The 17,878-nt window shown below is 48.9% G+C and overlaps 1 protein-coding gene across 3 annotated transcripts in view; it reads right to left on the minus strand.

The window, feature by feature from the left end:
• Positions 1 to 7,180: 7,180 nt before the first annotated feature.
• The window catches only part of UNC45B (unc-45 myosin chaperone B), a 30,396-nt gene continuing 19,698 nt past the window's right edge, over positions 7,181 to 17,878 (minus strand). For all 3 annotated transcript variants that reach the window (XM_047708550.1, XM_047708549.1, XM_047708552.1), the window contains 7 exons: positions 16,022 to 16,149; positions 15,555 to 15,621; positions 14,688 to 14,801; positions 14,199 to 14,314; positions 13,206 to 13,323; positions 10,401 to 10,556; positions 7,181 to 7,842 (listed from right to left, as the gene is read on the minus strand). In XM_047708550.1, coding sequence (XP_047564506.1) covers positions 7,582 to 7,842; positions 10,401 to 10,556; positions 13,206 to 13,323; positions 14,199 to 14,314; positions 14,688 to 14,801; positions 15,555 to 15,621; positions 16,022 to 16,149 — 960 coding nt within the window. In that variant the 3' untranslated portion in view covers positions 7,181 to 7,581. The remainder of the gene's footprint in view (positions 7,843 to 10,400; positions 10,557 to 13,205; positions 13,324 to 14,198; positions 14,315 to 14,687; positions 14,802 to 15,554; positions 15,622 to 16,021; positions 16,150 to 17,878) is intronic.

Raw genomic sequence — 17,878 nt, forward strand, 5'->3', positions numbered from 1 at the left:
TCGATCCCAGGACCCTGAGATCATGACCTGAGCCGAAGGCAGCGGCTTAACCCACTGAGCCACCCAGGTGCCCTCTCTATAGAGAGTCTTTATAGAGACTCTTATAGAGAACTGATGGTTATCAGAGAGGTAGTGGGTGGGGGATGGGTGAAATAAGTGATTGGGATTAAGGAGTGCACCTGCTGTGATGAGCACCAGGTGCTATTTGGAAGTGTTGAGTCACTATATGGTACAGGGGCAACTAATGAAATGCTGTGTTAACTACACTGGAATTTTTTTTAAAAAGATTAAAAAATTCAAAATGCAAAATAAAGTCAAAAGGATGCAGAAAAACAGGGAAAAGGGAATAAAGAATAGATGAGAAAATGGAAAAAGACAGCAGTAGGGTGGATTAAAACTCAAATGTAACAATAATCATATTTAAAATAGTCTAGAAATGGGGCACCTGGGTGGCTCAGTGGGTTAAAGCCTCTGCCTTCGGCTCGGGTCATGGTCCCGGGGTTCTGAGATCGAGCCCCGCATGGGGCTCTCTGCTCAGCAGAGAGCCTGCTTCACACTCTCTCTGCCTGCCTCTCTGCCTACTTGTGATCTCTCTCTCTCTGTCAAATGGATAAATAAAATCTTAAAAAAAAAAAACAGTCTAGAAAATAGGGGCACCTGGGTGGTTCAGTTATGAAGCATTTGCCCTCAGCTCGGGTCACGATCCCAGGGTCCTGGAATCGAGCCTTGCATCGGGCTCCCTGTTCAGAGGGAAGCCTGCTTCTCCCTCTCCCACTCCCCTTGCTTGTGTTCCCTCTCTCACGGTCTCTCTCTCTGTTGGATAAATACATAAAATCTTTTTTAAAAATAGCATATAAAGTAGGTGAAGGGTACAGGGGATTCTTCTGTACTACTCTGTGCTTCCTTTGCAACTTTTTATAAATCTTGAAGTATTTGAAAATAAGATATTTTTAAAAGTTTAAAAAAGTTAATTTAAATACTCAGTTAAAAGGTAGAGGTTGGGGGCGCCTGGGTGGCTCAGTGGGTTAATAAGCCTCTGCCTTCGGCTCAGGTCATGATCTCAGGGTCCTGGGATCGAGTCCTGCATCGGGCTCTCTGCTCGGCAGGGAGCCTGCTTTCTCCTCTCTCTCTCTCTGCCTGCCTCTCTGCCTACTTGTGATCTCTCTCTGTCAAATAAATAAATAAAATATTTTTTAAAAAAAGGTAGAGGTTGTCAGTTTGACTAAAAAGCAACTGAATGAAACAAAAATACAGTATACTCATTGTCTTTTTGCTTTGAATATTGTTCCAGACAAAGCAGAAGCCAGAATGATAATTCACACAGACAATTGGATTTTTCTTCCTTTTTTTTTTTTAAGATTTTATTTATTTATTTGACAGACCAAGATCACAAGGAGGCAGAGAGGCAGGCAGAGAGAGAGAGAGAGGAGGAAGCAGGCTCCCCGCGGAGCAGAGAGCCCGATGCAGGGCTCAATCCCAGGCGCCCCAACTATTGGATTTTTCTGCTTCAGTTGTTAAGAATTCTTTCAGGGGCACCTGGGTGGCTCAGTGGATTAAAGCCTCATGATCTCAGGGTCCCGCAATGGGCTCTCTGCTCAGCGGGGAGCCTGCTTCTCTCTCTCTCTCTGCCTGCCTCTCTGCCTACTTGTGATTTCTCTCTGTCAAATAAATAAATAAAATCTTTAAAAAAAAAAAAAAAAGAAATGCCAGTAGGTATACCGGCAGACCTCAGCGTTGGTGAGTAAGGGCTAAGGACTGTGGAGTGCGGGAGACGTGAGGATTCCCTGACAGAGAACGAGCAACAGTGGATTTTGGCACAACCACCAAATGGGGAGTTCTCTGTGTTGAGCGGCTTACAGACCTTGAGGAGGAAACTCCCATCACCAGCTGTTTGAACAACCAGATGGGTGGCAGAGGTGAGTTTCGGGAATCTCCCTATCACTGGGTCGGCAGCAAAGGTCGCCAAAAGAGACCCCTTTTAGGGGCGCCTGGGTGGCTCAGTGGGTTAAGCCACTGCCTTCGGCTCAGGTCATGATCCCAGGGTCCTGGGATCGAGCCCCGCATCGGGCTTTCTGCTCAGCAGGGAGCCTGCTTCCTCCTCTCTCTCTGCCTGCCTCTCTGCCTACTTGTGATTTCTCTCTGTCAAATAAATAAATAAAAATCTTAAAAAAAAAAAAAAAAAAGAGACCCCTTTTACCAGTGATCTTTACGATCACTCTCCAGGGATGAAAAATATCTGTGGAAGAAAAACGGCCCTGCTGCTGTCAGCCTCAGAAAAGAGGAAAGCTGGGACACCTGGGGGCTCAGTTGGTTAAGGGTCCACCTTCAGCTCAGGTCATGATCCTGGGGTCCTGGCATCCTGTCCTGCATTGGGCCCTTTGTTCAGTGGGGAACCTTGTTCTCCCTCTACTTGCTGCTCCCCCTGCTTGTGTTCTCTCTCTCTCTCTGGCAAATAAATAAATAAAATCTTTATTTAAAAAAAGAAAGAAAAGAGGAAAGCTATACCAATCCTTGTAATTGTTAGTTATATAACCCTGTGCCATGTTTCCTGTGAATCAGGGAAACTTTGGCGCCCCCCGGGCATTCCCCTGGATCCGGTTTCACAATACACTCCTGAAAGCAGTTCAATCCAGTTTACAAGGGGATTGTATTCTGGGGAAAAGCAGAAAGAAAACAAACAAAAAAGCCCCTGGATATGTGTAAAGGGAGAGCCTGGGGGTCACAGCTGGGGAGTGGCCCTGGAGGGTTCCCAGTCAGGACGGCAAGTGCGAAGGGCTCAGGGGAAGTATGTCCTGAAGATAGGAAATTTGACTTGATGTTAATGGATGGCATACTTTAATGTATTGACCCTTAATGTGATTAATAACAAAAACAAAATATTTCCTCGTTTGAGGCAGAGGCTTTAGAGCTAAGTTTGTGTCACATACACAGAAGACTAGACAAAAAGTAAGATGATTGTAAATTCTGAGCAAAGCAGAAAATTGTACAAGAAGTAAAATGCACTTGTAGCGTATCACCTAGCCCAGCTGTGACTAGAGAGTCATAACGATGCAAATGCTGAATATTTTTCTAACCCCAAATGTTGATACTGGCAGGATGTGGGGACAGAAAGCTAGGGAGGGAGTGTAATTGAACTTAATCTCTCAGAGACAAATAGATGATAATCATCTGTACAAAACTGAAAACTGCACTGTTCGGAAACAGAGGTATATACCAAGAGAAATATCGAAGTGTTCACCTTTGAAGAGCAGGAAAGGGAAAAGGCAGGAAACTGTTAATTTTATACTAAAGGCTTGCAGAACTATTTGACCAACCAGCCATGTCCGTGCATATGGAACTCTGATTTTTTTTTAAATTTATAAACATTCTTATTATAAATATAATTATCTGGAAAGAAGTAGGCAATGTGTTGTTTATCATGGAGAATTGTTTTCCATATACCGTGTCCGTCTGTAATCTGTGTTTTATCATCCCATATTCTTGGGATGATAAAAGGCCACACACTTGACAATCAAAATAATAATAATAACAGTGCCCTTCTGCATATTCTAAGTTTTGAGGTTTTGGGATCTGGTATTTGTTTTCTTCCAGAGCAACTAGTGAAATTGCATGCTTGGCCCTGAGAAGTACCGACTCCCTAAAGTAAACAGATAACATCGTTTTACAGCTGCAGACAGGCAGGTATGGCTCAGCTTGGTAAAGCTGTCTTTCCAAACGCTATTTCTAGCAAAGGAGAATTGTATAAACACCCGGACTTAAGAGACTGTTGCTGTGTCCCAAGAAAGTAAATCCCGAACTGCTATAAAGTCTGCTCTCCGGATACGTTGTTAAACTAAACGATGCACAGCTCTGAAAACATTTATACTGACGCCTGTTTTCCTGGATGGGCGATCCACTTGCAAAGTTGCTTTTTCAAGCCAGAAGAAGGAAGTGGAGCTCTTCTCTGTCTCCCATATGCAGGGAGATAACAAAACCCCTGCTTCTCCTTAGTTCCTGAAGAGTTGGGGAGTTTGTGTTTCATTTAAATTAACATTTCTAATCCTGGAACTGCTGTCAAGCTAGGGGGCTGACCTTCCCTACTGGTGTGGGCACCAGGCACTCTCACCCCACCCCTAAGCAACAGGCGGAATCAATTCTCCTGGTGCCAACCAGCCCACGCTCTGACCACCCCCCCCCCCCCCCGCCAACCGCAGGTGGCACTAGCTTGGAAGGCAGTGCCTTCTCCCCCGTTCCTTCCCATGACCTCTATTATCTTTTTTTTTTTTAATGTTAAGAGTTTATTTACAACACTTCTTTGTTGTACAGAAATATGTAAGCTCAGTGTAACCAGTAGCCGTCGATAGTTACGACTCATTCATCAACCACTGCTATCCCCACTAGAGGAAGAAGCTCCCAGGAAAGACTGAGGACACTGTCAATTTTTTTTTTAATTTTATTTATTTATTTGACAGAGAGAGAGATGACAAGTAGGCAGAGAGGCAGGCAGGGGGGGGGGGGAAGCAGGCTCCCTGCTGAGCAGAGAGCCCGTTGGGATGATTCAGGGCTTGATCCCAGGACCCTGAGACCATGACCAGAGCCAAAGGCAGAGGCTTTAACCCATTGAGCCACCCAGGCGCCCCAACACTTTCAATTTGTTGGTGTAAAATCCCCACACTTGGTAGAAGGCAGAAAGTCACAGGAGCTATGCTTTTTGGCTGTCTGCATATGTACCCTGGGGTCTGTACCACAGGCATGTGTTTTTGTTTCTGGTTTTTTTTTTTTAAACAGCTACCAACTTCATATGAGCTGCCCAATCGATCCCAAAGAAGGTCCTAGAACTTTCTCTTCCCAGACCCTGGGGGATACCCTCAGCCCAGTTTTCAGTAACGCCAGCCTCAGACGCTGCCCTAAAGGATTCCTTTCTAGCTCCCCCCACCCCCACGAATAGAAGAGATGGGAGAGGAAATCTTTCTTTAGGCAGGTCTCAGTCTGTGGGACTGTACCCACATGAGTCTGGTTGGTGTTTGGGTTGGGATACACAGGCTCTAGGGGTTAACCCTCCACCTACCTACCACTCCCTGTGCCGTTATTCCAAGGCAGTGATTCAAAGGCAATCATCTGAAACACAGCACTTTGTAATCTAATCTCAGGGATGTGTTCGGACGCTGGACCCAGCCCTACCTCACTAGGCTCCCAGAAACTTGGCTTATAGTGTAGCTCTTTCCTCCGAAATCTGTCAACATTTTATGAAAGGTCCTATGAACTATGAGGAAATCTCTTGCCTTGGTATTTCGATGGATCAAGTTTTGGACTTCAATACTGATAGGGAAACAGTCCGCTGACCTAGGAGCCCCAAAGGTCAGTGCCAGAGTGGCTGCTGGCAGAACCACATAAACAAGGGCAGTGACGGAGGTGTCCTCCTCATTGTGGCTTGGTATTTTACTGTATTGGAGCGTTTTCCTTCTTTCCTTTCCTATATAGGTTATGCGGTCTTAACAAAGATTACTGTGTAAGCTCTCCGTGGGTGAGTAGCACACCAGATACACCCGCAATGCCTCTCCTGCACCTCCCCTTGCTCTCAGAACCTGGGGGAGGAGGGATGTCCAGGAACTCTGGAGACTCGCGCCTGACTGGGGTCTCTGGACCTGTCCCTGCAAAGGGCCCTTCACTGACAGGCCAGGCTGCCACTGCCTCCTCTCTAGCATCCTGAAGCCCCCCTCCATTCTGTTGTGCTCTGTGCTTCCCAGGGCTTGTGAGAGGTGGCATCTGGCTTTACTCCCTCTCCACCCACCCTATCCGTCCCTGTGGCCCCGGTCACCCCCGCCCTCCACGCTGGTCTTTCTGGGGAGGTCTCTGCAGAGTCTGGAGCCAGGAAGTCACCATGCCCCGCAGGGAGAGGAGCGCACAGGGCAGCGCCTGCCGCAAGGTCCAGTCTTGCTAACAGTGATCAGGAGGGAACGGCCTAGACCCCTATGGGGTGAGAGGAAGAGAGGTTTTGAGGCCCTGAGCCAAGTCAGTGTTAGAACCACCCTACTTATTTGCTGCCCCCTGCACAGGTGCCTCCATGAAGGCACCAGCTTGGTCCAGCCTCTTAGTAGCCCTGGGGGAGGCTGCCCAGCGACCTGTGGCACCAACGTGGGGGGCACCAATCAACAGCAGCCTGTACCCGATCTGGGCATCCATGCCTGTTAGGACCACAGCGGTGGCTAAAGTGGGTGGCCCCCCCGCCTGGGCTCTCCTGCCCTCACCCCAGGGGCACTTCCAGCAGTTGGGTTTCTGTTTCAACTTGCCCAGATGTGCCCTGTCCCCCACCCAGGGCTGGAAGTGAGTGTGGGCGTGGTAGGAAATCAAGCCTCCCACTCTTCCCCTTTTGTCTTACGGATTACATTCTTTTTCTTTCTTTCTTTCTTTCTTTCTTTCTTTCTTTCTTTTTTTTTTGAAGATTTTATTTATTTATTTGTCAGAGGGAGAGAGAGAGAAAGGGATCGTACAAGCAGGGGGAGCAGCATGCAAAGGGAGAAGCAGACTCCCCACTGAGCAGGGAGCAGGATGTGGGACTGGATCCCAGGGCCCTGGGATCAGGACCAGAGCTGAAGGCAGACGCTTACCCAACTGAGCCACCCAGGTGTCCCTTATCCCTTAAAGTCTTAAAGCAGATGTGTCAAAGGCAGAGTTTCCTAGCCCCTCCAGGGAGCTGGGATTCATTGATAGATGGTGAAAGGCGCTGGTGCTGGGGTTCAGGGAAAACAGAAATGAGCAAGTATTTCCTGGACACTCATGTGGTATGAGGCTCGGTGCCAGGTGCCCTGCCGGGACCCCAACAGGCCCAGGAAGGCAAAGGTGGAAAGGACTCAGGAGCGGGCTGCAAGCAGAGCTGATTGACTGCACCTCCTGCGGACTACACACATTGTGGGAGCTCTGGGCGTGTAGGCCAACCCCGGCTCCAACTGCTGCTCTCACCGGAACCCTCCTGCCAACCTACCTCTCAACCTAGGTGTACAGAATTCATTTCACCACTGCCTGCTCTCCTGCCCAGAAACCTTATGTTTCTCCGAGGCCAGATGCCCGCCATTCCCTGGGGGAAATCACAATTTCATTAATGCCAATGTATCCATTTTCTATGGACCTTGGAGTTACTTCCATTTAGGGAACGACCACGAAAGGTGTTTTCTCTCTACAAAAACCAGCAGAGTTCAGCATCCAGATGTGGTTGCACTAACCTTTCTATTCACACACCTGTTAGGTCCTACTTACCACACAACCCATTTCCCAAAATACAAAGAATTCAGCCCATTATCCTGGCCTTTGGAATGGGTACAGAAAGAATTACCCAAGTTGTCTTCCGAATCATAGATGAAAATTATTCTAGGACTTTCTGCAACCTGATAGTTGTAAGGAGACAGCAAGAGAGCCAATGAAACATCCAAAATTTCCTAGGGCAAAGAGGAAGGTCGACAACTCAGGGAACACTCAAGTCTTGGTTTTTATATGGAGACTTCGTAGTCACTGCTAAGATCCCCAGCTGAAATGATACCCCTTGAGTTCCTGGCTTAGGACTCTTCAGAATACAGGACTGGCCCCAGCAGCCCTGTGGGCCCCTGTCTAAGACACCGGTTTAATGAAGCCATAATCCATGCATTTGATGAGGCATTCCCGGGCTGTCTGCACCACTGCCGCCTTCTTCTCATCTGGCTCTTGTTTGCCCACGACAGTCAGGATCTCCAGCAGCTCACTCTCCACCAGCTTCTTGGCCAGCTCAGCGTCGGCAACCAGTAGGTTGTAGGCAATGACCAGGCCCCGGTGCTGGACTGACAGCCGGTCATGCAGGCAAAGCCGCTGCAGGATCTCCAACCACTGCGTTGTCTGGAGGGGAGACGTAGATAAAGAAGGATTAGAGAATCAGTGGAGGGATTGTAGTTGGACATTTGGGACAAGAGAAACAGAAGGCAAGCACATATTTGGTTATGTGTATGGAACTCAGCATACGCCTACCTGAGCCCACTGGGACTAGCCCGCAGATGTCCTCCTCCTTACCAGAGCCAGGGCAGGAATCCAAAAACTAGAAGGAACTTGACATAATCCAATCCCTTTCATTTTATAAGTGGAGGAACTGAGGTCTAGGAAGGGGAAGTAACTCAGCTATGATCACACATATGAAAATAGTAGAGAATAAACACCCAAATGTCCATTTATTTTTTTAAGCATCTAGAGAAGCAAAGGGACAGGCCCACTGCATGCCTGATTGGAATGGGGATAGAGGGTGTTCAGAATGGAGGATTCTAACACGGGCACAGGGCCAATGCCTGCTTCTGCCAACCTAAGTGCCCTTAGAAATATGAGCTCCAGGCATGCCCGGGGCTTGTACTCTACTCGTCCTGACTTCCAGTGGAATTTACAGTGGAGTCTGGAGTACAGCCTCTCCTCCATCCCTCCTCCACCCCTCCCTATAGTTGTGAAGTAGCCCAACTACAGCGCATGGGGAAGGCAGGACTCTAGACCATCTGATTACCCCAAGAGACAGAGTTGGAGCTAAGAACAGAACCAGGAGGCTTGACTCTTACCACATTCAACAGACATGAGCAGCAGAGTAGCATCATTATTGGTCTGGGTTTTGAAGTCAGAGAGACCAGGGTTCAGGTCCCAGATTAGTCATTTACCAAATATGACCTTAGATCAGTTTTTTTACCTCTCCGAGTCTCAGGAGCCCCTCCATCATTTGGTATATCTACTTATTCGCATTGTGGTGGTTTAGTGATATGGTGCATGGACAGAGCTTAGCACGGGGGCTGGAGCATAGTAAAAGCTCAACAGAGAAGTGGACAGAGATGATGATGATTTTAGCCACTAATCCAAGGATTTCCCCTTTGCTTCCTCATACCTGTTACCTCACCCTCCATGTGTCAACGGGGACAGCTTCCTACATGTACCACTCGCAGACGGGGAGGCAGGCACAGAGGGGAAGGTTTCATGCTGACGGGTAATATAACGGGTCCCATGCCATTGCTCCCAGGCACAGAAATGTAGCTAAGATTTTGGAGCCCCTCAGGAAGAAGGAAGAAGTGTCCAGGAGAGGATCAGCCATCTTGAAGGACGCCAATCCCTTCCCAACTACCTGGTGGCGTGGCCTTGAGCTAGTTACGTTTCTGCACTGTTTTCCTCTCTGGTCAGTAGGGACAATAATAACCTCACCCACCACCCAGGGCTGTTGGGAGGTTGGAAGAACTTAATAAACGTAAACATTCCAAGCAGCACCTAAAGCCCAGGAAGTGAGCAAGTCAGAGTGCCCTGTGGGAGTCTGTCGGCAGAAGTCATGTGACCAGTTACTTCCGCAGAGGCCACTTTAGGGCAGGGGGTTTCAAAGTGTGGTCGCCAGGCCGAAAGCACCCCACCTAACCTACTGAAGTATTTTCGCCAGCCTCTAGGTGACTCACACACCTTACAATTTTGAGAAACTTGCCTCAGGGGGAAATGCCAAACCCCAGGGACCAACCAGGAAGAGCTGCATCTGGCAGAAAGACCCTTCTCTTGTTCTCTTGTGTGGACAGCATAAGCACCCGTGCAGCTCAGAGAAGGTGTGTGTGCATGTACACACACACACACACACACACACACACACACACACACACACACACACCTTAAACTGACCATTAAAAAGAGCCTGCCAGGGGCAGGGCAACTGTGTGACTCAATGGGTTAAGCACCCAACTCTGGATTTCAACTCAGGTCATGATCTCAGGGTCATGAGATCGAGCCCCGCCTTGGCCTCCCTGCTCCATGGGGGGAGTCTGCTTGAGGTTCTCTCTCTCCCTCTCCCTCCCCACTGCATGCATGCTCTCTCTAAAATAAATAAATAAATCTTTTAAAAAAATAAATAAGAGCCTGCCTTTAAAGCAGACTTGAGTACATGTGAACGGGGATGCTTACGTTTTTTGCCTTCCGTGGAGCTGATGCCCACAAACTAGGTTCAGTTCAGTGAAATGAAGACATTTTCATTTGGCACCGCCATGTTCACGATTGCACATATGCCACTTTGCTGAGACAGCCACGGTCCCACCAAAGGATCTGAGCATCACATTCACGTAAGAGGGTCTGCCATGTCTTTGCCAAACCACAAGCTCCCTATGGTACCCCCGCCAAGTCCATGGCCCTCTTGGGGAGCTTGGGGGCCCCACAGCAGTAGTTAGTGTTACTGTGGTCCTCCTTGTTATCATTCCGAAGTCCTGAGCCTTAAGCACCACCGAAGTCACTGGTTGAAATTACAGTGGGGCGACCCCACAATGGATGTAAGGGATTGCATAGACCCTCCTTCTAAGCTGGGAGGAACAGATACCAGGGCCTGGGGAGTGTTAGCACAGAGGCTGGTCTCCCCACAGAGGATCACGCAAGGCAGTCCCCCTCCTGCCCCCGGGACCCGCTCTCACCACTTGGGTCATCTTGAGGCACAGTTTCTTATGAGCTGCCGTCAGCATGGCCAGCGCCCCCGCAGCTGCGTTCTGCAACTTGTCGTCGTCCTCCCCGCAGAGGAGCACTATCAGCTTCAGCCGGTCATTCCCATCAGCCAGGAACCTCTCCTGTACCTATGGGGGGGGGTGGTACATGGCTCAGAGAAAAATGCCCCCACCTGCCAGCCTGGAAAGGGAAAGAAGCATCTGAAGCCATGTTCTCTGACCCAAAATTCTTCAGAGCTTTCTTTTGAGCAGCTCTCCCTGTCACCTCCCCCAGGAAGTCTCCTCTGACTAGCTGGATAAAGGGGCTATAAACTCCTTCAGGTACAAAGTTAAAGAGAGTCAGGGTTTCTCCATACAGCATCTGCCACCACCCCTGTTTGCATTCAGCTACCCGCACCAGGGGAAAGAGCAGGCACACACCCATGAATGGGAGATGTTGCCCAAAGAGCGGTGTTTCTCTTCCCTTTGGGGAAGGCTGGTATGTTTCTCCCAAAACAGATGGGCCTCCAGGTCTGCCTTTAAATGGCTTTGCAGTCTCTGAAGGCAGTGGAATTGGGCAAGAGAAGGAAACTGATAGAGAGCTGCTGTGCTATTCAAGAGAGCAATTAGCTTCCTATGGACCCTAAACCAGGAGAAGAGGCTCCTAGGGCCCAGTGCCTTGACGTGTCTCAGAGGTCACTGGTCCCCCCCACCACCACCTGCTCCATGGTAAAATCTGGTTGATCAAATTTAAGGACATTTTGTTGGGTCGGGTTTCCTAGAAGTGGAGCTCTAAAAAGGTCAAAGGTCAGTCACAGCTGCCCAGGTTATGACCCTCCCCCTGCATCTCCCTGAAGCTGGAGCAGTGGTCCTCAGAGGCGAGAGGGGATGGCAGAGATGGTCAGTGCAAGGGCACAGTGGTAACTGGGAAGCAGATACCCCAAAAGGACTACATTCCCCATCTCTCGCATGTAGATGTGGCCATAAACTAGTTTCGTCATGGAACCTGAGAGAGAGTGATAGTTGTCACTGCCAGGCCACCATGGCGGAGAACTATAGGGGCCTCTCCTGTGGTCTCTCTCCCCATTCAAATGGAGACCTCTCCCAGAGTGGCAGACAGGGAGACAGTTCTTGGTTGGGGTGTGGGGCGCAGATAGTTCTTGATGGCCAAAGAAGCCTGGATCCAAGTCATTGCTTAGAAGGAAGCCACTGGGGGCGCCTGGGTGGCTCAGTGGGTTAAAGCCTCTGCCTTCGGCTTGGGTCATGATCCCAGGGTCCTGGGATAGAGCCCCGAGTTGGCCCGAGTTGGGCTCTCTGCTCAGCAGGAAGCCTGCTTCCCTTCCTCTCTCTCTGCCTGCCTCTCTGCCTACTTGTGATCTCTGTCTGTTAAACAAATAAATAAAATCTTTAAAAAAAAAAAAAGGAAGAAGAAGAAGAAGAAGAAAAGAAGAAGAAGAAGAAAAAAGCCACTGGATCCAAATGTGAGCAGAAGTGATATGAGTGAGAAATGAATTTCTATCCTGTTGGGAGCACTGCTTATTTAGATGTTTCCAGGGGACGCCTACTCCCCCTTCCCATTGTCCCTCCCCTATGCTTCCTGTGGATACACTCCCTTCCAAAAGGCTGCCAGCCCCCCAGGTCAGTCTCAGGCCAGCTCCCTGATAGATCCTGTCTTTTTATTTTATTTTATTTTTATTTTATTTTATTTTACTTCAACAGGCTTTTGTGGGAAGATCCAAGACCTTGAGTTAAGAATTGAGAGAAAAGTCGGGACGCCTGGGTGGCTCAGTTGGTTGGACAACTGCCTTCGGCTCAGGTCATGATCCTGGAGTCCCGGGATCGAGTCCCGCATCGGGCTTCCAGCTCCACGGGGAGTCTGCTTCTCTCTCTGACCTTCTCCTCTCTCATGCTCTCTCTCACTGTCTCTCTCTCTCAAATAAATAAAATCTTTAAAAAAAAAAAAAGAATTGAGAGAAAAGAGAAAAGGTCTCCCACTCAGCCCTACATGAAGGCCCATAAAGGCCACTTAGCCTGGCCCTCATGTTCATGAAGGGCCTTGGATTTGGCCCTATTGTTACCTCTGATGAGGTTATATCTACAGGCTTGGCAGTTCTGGCAGGACAGAAAGAAGACACTCATTTACCATGTGATTATAATTTCTCCCCATTACTGGACCATAAGGCCATTGGCATTGTTCTGAATTCATTTTATTTTTATAAATCCTATAATTCCTCTGTGAAGAACACAGTTATAGTGCATTACAGTTTCCATGGAAACAGCAACAGTTCATTAGATGTTAACATTTAAAATATCCTAAAATTGTTTATATCTGTGTTTGCTTTTCCTCATGTTTTAACACATGTGGAGCTTTGATAAAATCTAAGTGATCTAGCTTCTTTTGGTCTCTAAGAGGCCCTGGTCTTATATCCTTCTCTGCTATGAGAAGATTATTATTCAGACATGAAGAATTTAGGGAAATGGTATCTTCCATGTCCCCAGCTCAAGCTAGGGGGTCAATCCCCCAGCTAAGAACAATAGTATTTTGTGTGCTTTTCCTTTGTCTCCTTGGTGCATGTATTCCTCTCAGGATCCCTACAGGGAAGGGGGCTGCAAGCCAGGAGAGATACAGGGGTTCCTGGGTTCTCCAGCAAAATGCTACCTTAGTATCATTGTAACACCCAGTCTCACACCAGGGCCTGCCCTGTGGCTTGGCTCGCCCTGCCGAGGTCACTCCCCGCCCCCCTCCTGAGCCCGCCCCCCTCCTCCTGAGCCCGCCCCTTTCTCCCGAGCCCGCCTCACCTCCTTGTTCACCACCATGTTGCACATGCATTCTGTGGCCGCCTGCCGCAGCTGGTCATGATTCTCAAACATGTAGTTTTCAATGTCTGGCAAGGCCCTCTCCTTAAAGATCTTTTGCCTAGGGTGTGAGAGGTGGGGAAGGGAGGCCACTGAGTCCTTAGGGAGGAGCATTTGGAGTTTGTGGCCACCCAAGGGCCATTCCGCCCTGTTGGTGGTTCCCTCCCACATCCTCAGCCAGCGTGATTTGGATGACATCGATACCAGCTCCAGGGAGGGCACCAATGGGCATAAACTAAATGACAGTATAGCATCCTGGCCATAGCCATGGGATTTGGGATGAACATGTCACCAGGCTGGAGAGTCTTCTGCAGAGAGAAAGTCTTCTTTCTCTCCTGCCGGACATGAAACCAAGAAGATGTGAGGTCTGGAATGACCCCTGTGATCGTGACAGAAGGGAAGAGCCCATTTGAGAATTAAGATGACACAGGCCGCAGAAGTGGACAGAAGTAGGAAAGTGGGAAGTAGGAGGAATGGTAGAGAAGAAAGAAAGTAGGGAAGTGGGAAAGCTTTGTAACGCCTGCATCAAGCCGCACCTGCATCTGGTCACCCCAGACTTTTATTTACATGAGTCACTAAATTCCCTTTATGCTCAAACCAGTTGCAGTTGAGTTTTCTGCCCCTTGCAACTGAAAGAATCACAACCCAGTTCTCTCCCCCATCCCCTTGTTCCCAAGAAGGAATTCCCACCATCCACCTGGGTTTTTTTTTTTTTTTTTTTTTTTTTACTACTTCAGTCAGAAAGAGCTGCCTTGATAATCTCCTTCGTCTTCACACATTCACTATGTGCAAACTCAAATCCCTCCCACTTCAGGTTTCTACCCACTGCCTTTGGTCCTGTCCTCAGAGGAAGCGTACACTCTATGTGAAACTTCCTCCAAATCCTTTCTGGGGCGACTCTCTCCACCCCCAACCCTCCTTCCCCACCCCACTCACCGGAGTTTGTCACTCCGCCCAGACAGATTGGTGAGGCCCAGGAGAGCCTCGTAGTTCTGGAGCCCATCCCTCTGTGTGTCCAGGAGACTCACAAGGGGTCGGACCACTTCATACACCTGCGTGGAAGGGTCAAGGAGTGGGTCGGGCAGAAAGCATGTACCCGCAGACCCTACCATTTACAGGTGCCCCGCTTTAGAATTCCCAAAGTGCTTTCCCACCCACGGTCCGATGCAGCTTCCACGATGATCCTGAGAGTCAGGATTTCCCTTACTTTGCAGACCAGATAACCCTGGTGTCTAAGAGGACAGTCCCATTAAGTCAGAGGCAGAGCCAAGCCTGGAGTCCAGGCACCTCCAACTTAATGCCCTCTCTGGGATGGCACCGTGCCCCCTCCCAGGCCGGGGGTAGGGTGACAAGGGGAAAGGCCCTAGGAACACAGGAGACTCTTCCCATTGCCCCATCCCACCCACTCCAGCACCTGGCACCCACCCGTTCCCCGGGGAAGGCGATGTCCGGATTAGAGACGGCGGCAATCTTGGCCAGAGCATGGGCTGCCTTCACCTTGCCCACGTCTGTGCCCTCCAAGGCCAGGGGGATCAGCGCCTGCAAGAGAAGTCATGGTCACTCCTCTGCCACAGACATCCAGAGGCCTCTCCTCCCATCCTCCCTCTCCAGCCGCTGTCTACCTCTATAATGCAAGCAAGCCTGGAGCGTCACGGAGAACAGTTAAATACAGACCCACGGACTCTCGCCCCTGCTTCTTGGCACGCCTCCTCGTCTCCACTTACACTCGCCACCACCCATCCACACTGCTGGTTTTGGGGGAAATAAATGGAGCAACACGCTGACTTTTTCCTCCCTGACTGCAGTCAAACCTAATCATCACCGCAGCCACTTAACTGAGCAGCTACTATGAGCCGAAACTTTAAGTGTATTTTCTGTAACCCTTGTGACATTCTGCAGAATGATTGCGCGATTTCCCCCCCATTTTACAGATGAAACTAGCTTGGGGAGATTGAGTAATCTGCCCAAAGTTATGCAGCTAAAAAGGGGACAAGCAAGGATGCAAAGACCAATCTTCTTCAACAAAGTCCACGGTCCATGCACCTGTACCATGCTTCCTTCCGACAGCAAGGAGGAAAAATGGAATTCCACACCCTAAAATCGGGCAGAAGTCAGTTTGGGGCCATGAGCACAGACAGGACAGATACCTGAATTCCAGGAGGTTGGGTTGGGGCATGGGGTACATTATTCTTGGGTCAGGCAAAGAGCGTGCGTGCATGCGCACGCGCACACACACGGGCTCCTCCCTAGTGGATCACCTTCTATGATGGCAAACCTTATCCCACGAATTACCTTGCCACCGCCTTGAGCCACAATGGTTCCTCGGTCTTTCGGGTTATCACAGAGGGCCAGGAATACCCTGTAGGGCGAGGATGAAGGACACATAATGTGCACCCTTCCCAGGCATCGGCGGGCCAGCCAGTCAGACCTGGTGAAGCCCTGGAAAGTGCTGCACCTGCCCCAGCATTAGCCACCTTGGCCAGACACTGCCATGGATACAAGGAGCTGGGGAGAAAGTGAAGCCAAGTGAGGGGAAGCAGGTAACCAGGAGGGACAGTGACCTCTTTCCACCCAGTGCAAATGCTCACCTGTGATACCTGTCCCACCACGTTGCTTTTCAATGTTGATCCCCTTCTGTCTCCTCTCCAGGCCCACCAATGGCTCAGTCACTCATTTACCACCCGCTGCCACCTCTATTCCCCCCCAGCCTCCTGCCCCCAGGCCCCTCAGACCCCAGTCCTGGCCCGCTGCAGCCCCACCTGGCCAGCAGCTCTTTGGTCTGGTCGGTGAGGATGGCACTGTCCGCTTTCACCATGCAGGCCAGTGCGGAAGTGACCCCAGCCTTCAGAAGCCGCTTCACACGCATATCTATGAAGTCCTTCTTGTCCTGGGGAGAAGGAAGGGTGGCAATGGCAAAGGAGCCTGAGCACCAGGCCAATCTGCCTGGTAACTAAAGATGGTGTGTTTCTGACTGCTAGTGGCAGGCTGAATAATGGCCCCCAAAGATGTCCACGTCCTAATCTGCAGAACCTGTGACTCGTACCTTACATGGCAAAAAAAAGGAAATTTGCAGCTAGAATTAAATGAGCGATCTTGAGACAGGGAGATAATCCTGGATTATCTGATAACCCTGAGCTTCTCAATAAGAGGGAGGCAGGAGGGTCAGAGTTAATAGAAGAAGAGGTGACAGACAATAGAAGCAAGAGGTTGGAGTGATTTAAGGTCACTAACCAGGGAAGGGGACTTCTAGAAGCTGAAAGAGACAAGGAAACAGATTATCTTCTTGGAGCCTCCAGAAGGAACCAGCCCTAGTGACTCCCTTGACTTTGGCCCAATGGGACTGATTTTAGACTTCTAACTTGGAAATAGGTCACCCATGGAAGTTTTTTAAAACTGGAAGAAAACAAATTTGTGTTGTTTTAGGCCATTATGTTTGTGGCAATTTGTTACCGCAGTAATTCAAAACTCATATACTCTTCCAGATTCCCTTTGCCAAAACAAGAACCAAGGGGGTGTCCGGCATGTTCTCCTCTTCCTTGCTCCCTTCCCCCACTCCCAGTATAGAGCCTGAGAAGCTGGTGTGGCAAGACAATCAGCCCAATATAACATAATAATTTTAAAAAAAAAAAAAATCTGTTTCAAAGTAAAAAAAAAAAAAAAATAGGAAGAAAGAAAGAAAAAAGAAAAATCATCCCAAAGATTCTTAATTCACAGAGAAGTGAAATCAAAGAGATCATCCAAAATGATCAAAAGGTTAGCTTTTTATTCGGGGGGTTGGGAGACTTAGGCAGGAGGAGGAGGGGATAGGGAGCAGATAAGGTTGACAAAACAATGGATTGGGTCGTGCTGAAAATCCAAAGTCAGCCCCAGAGTGGAACAGTCTCTACCGATAATTCTGGAAGTGACTGGGAAGAGGCCGGCAGTTGTGGGCAATCTCTAGAAGCCACATTTGAAATTTACAGCAGCAGAAAATGCTATATACTCTTGCCTGCATGAGCCACTATGCAGCTTTAAAAATGGATTCCAAGGGACACCTGGGTGGCTCAGTGGGTTAAAGCCTCTGCCTTCAGCTCAGGTCATGATCCCAGGGTCCTGGGATCAAGCCCCACATCAGGCTCTCTGCTCAGCAGGGAGCCTGCTTCCCTCTCTCTCTCTGCTGGCCTCTCTGCCTACTTGTGATCTCTGTCTGTCAAATAAACAAATGAAATCTTTAAAAAACAAAACAAAACAAAACAAAAAACTGATTGCAAGAATGACACAGCAGGTGACAGGGAATAAGAAGGGCACTTGTCCTGATAAGCACCTTGTGTTATACAGAAGTGTTCAATCAGTAAATTCTAATCCTGAAACTAACATTACACTGTAAGCTAACTGGGATTTAAATAAAAACTTCAAAAAAAAAAAAAAAAAGAATGACATAGAAAACCCCTCAAGTATTTTCCCAAAACTGGGCAGAAAATGATAACAACATTCTGATTACAACTATGAAAAGAAAAAAGATGTGCAGAGAAAAACAGCCTCTGGTAGGCGATATAATACACCAAAATGCTGATAGTGGTCAAGGGGAGGTAATGTCACAGTGCGTGGTCATGTTCTTTCCTCTGCTGTCTACCTTT

This window comes from Lutra lutra, chromosome 16, assembly GCF_902655055.1.
Source record: "Lutra lutra chromosome 16, mLutLut1.2, whole genome shotgun sequence".
Lineage (NCBI taxonomy): Eukaryota > Metazoa > Chordata > Mammalia > Carnivora > Mustelidae > Lutra > Lutra lutra.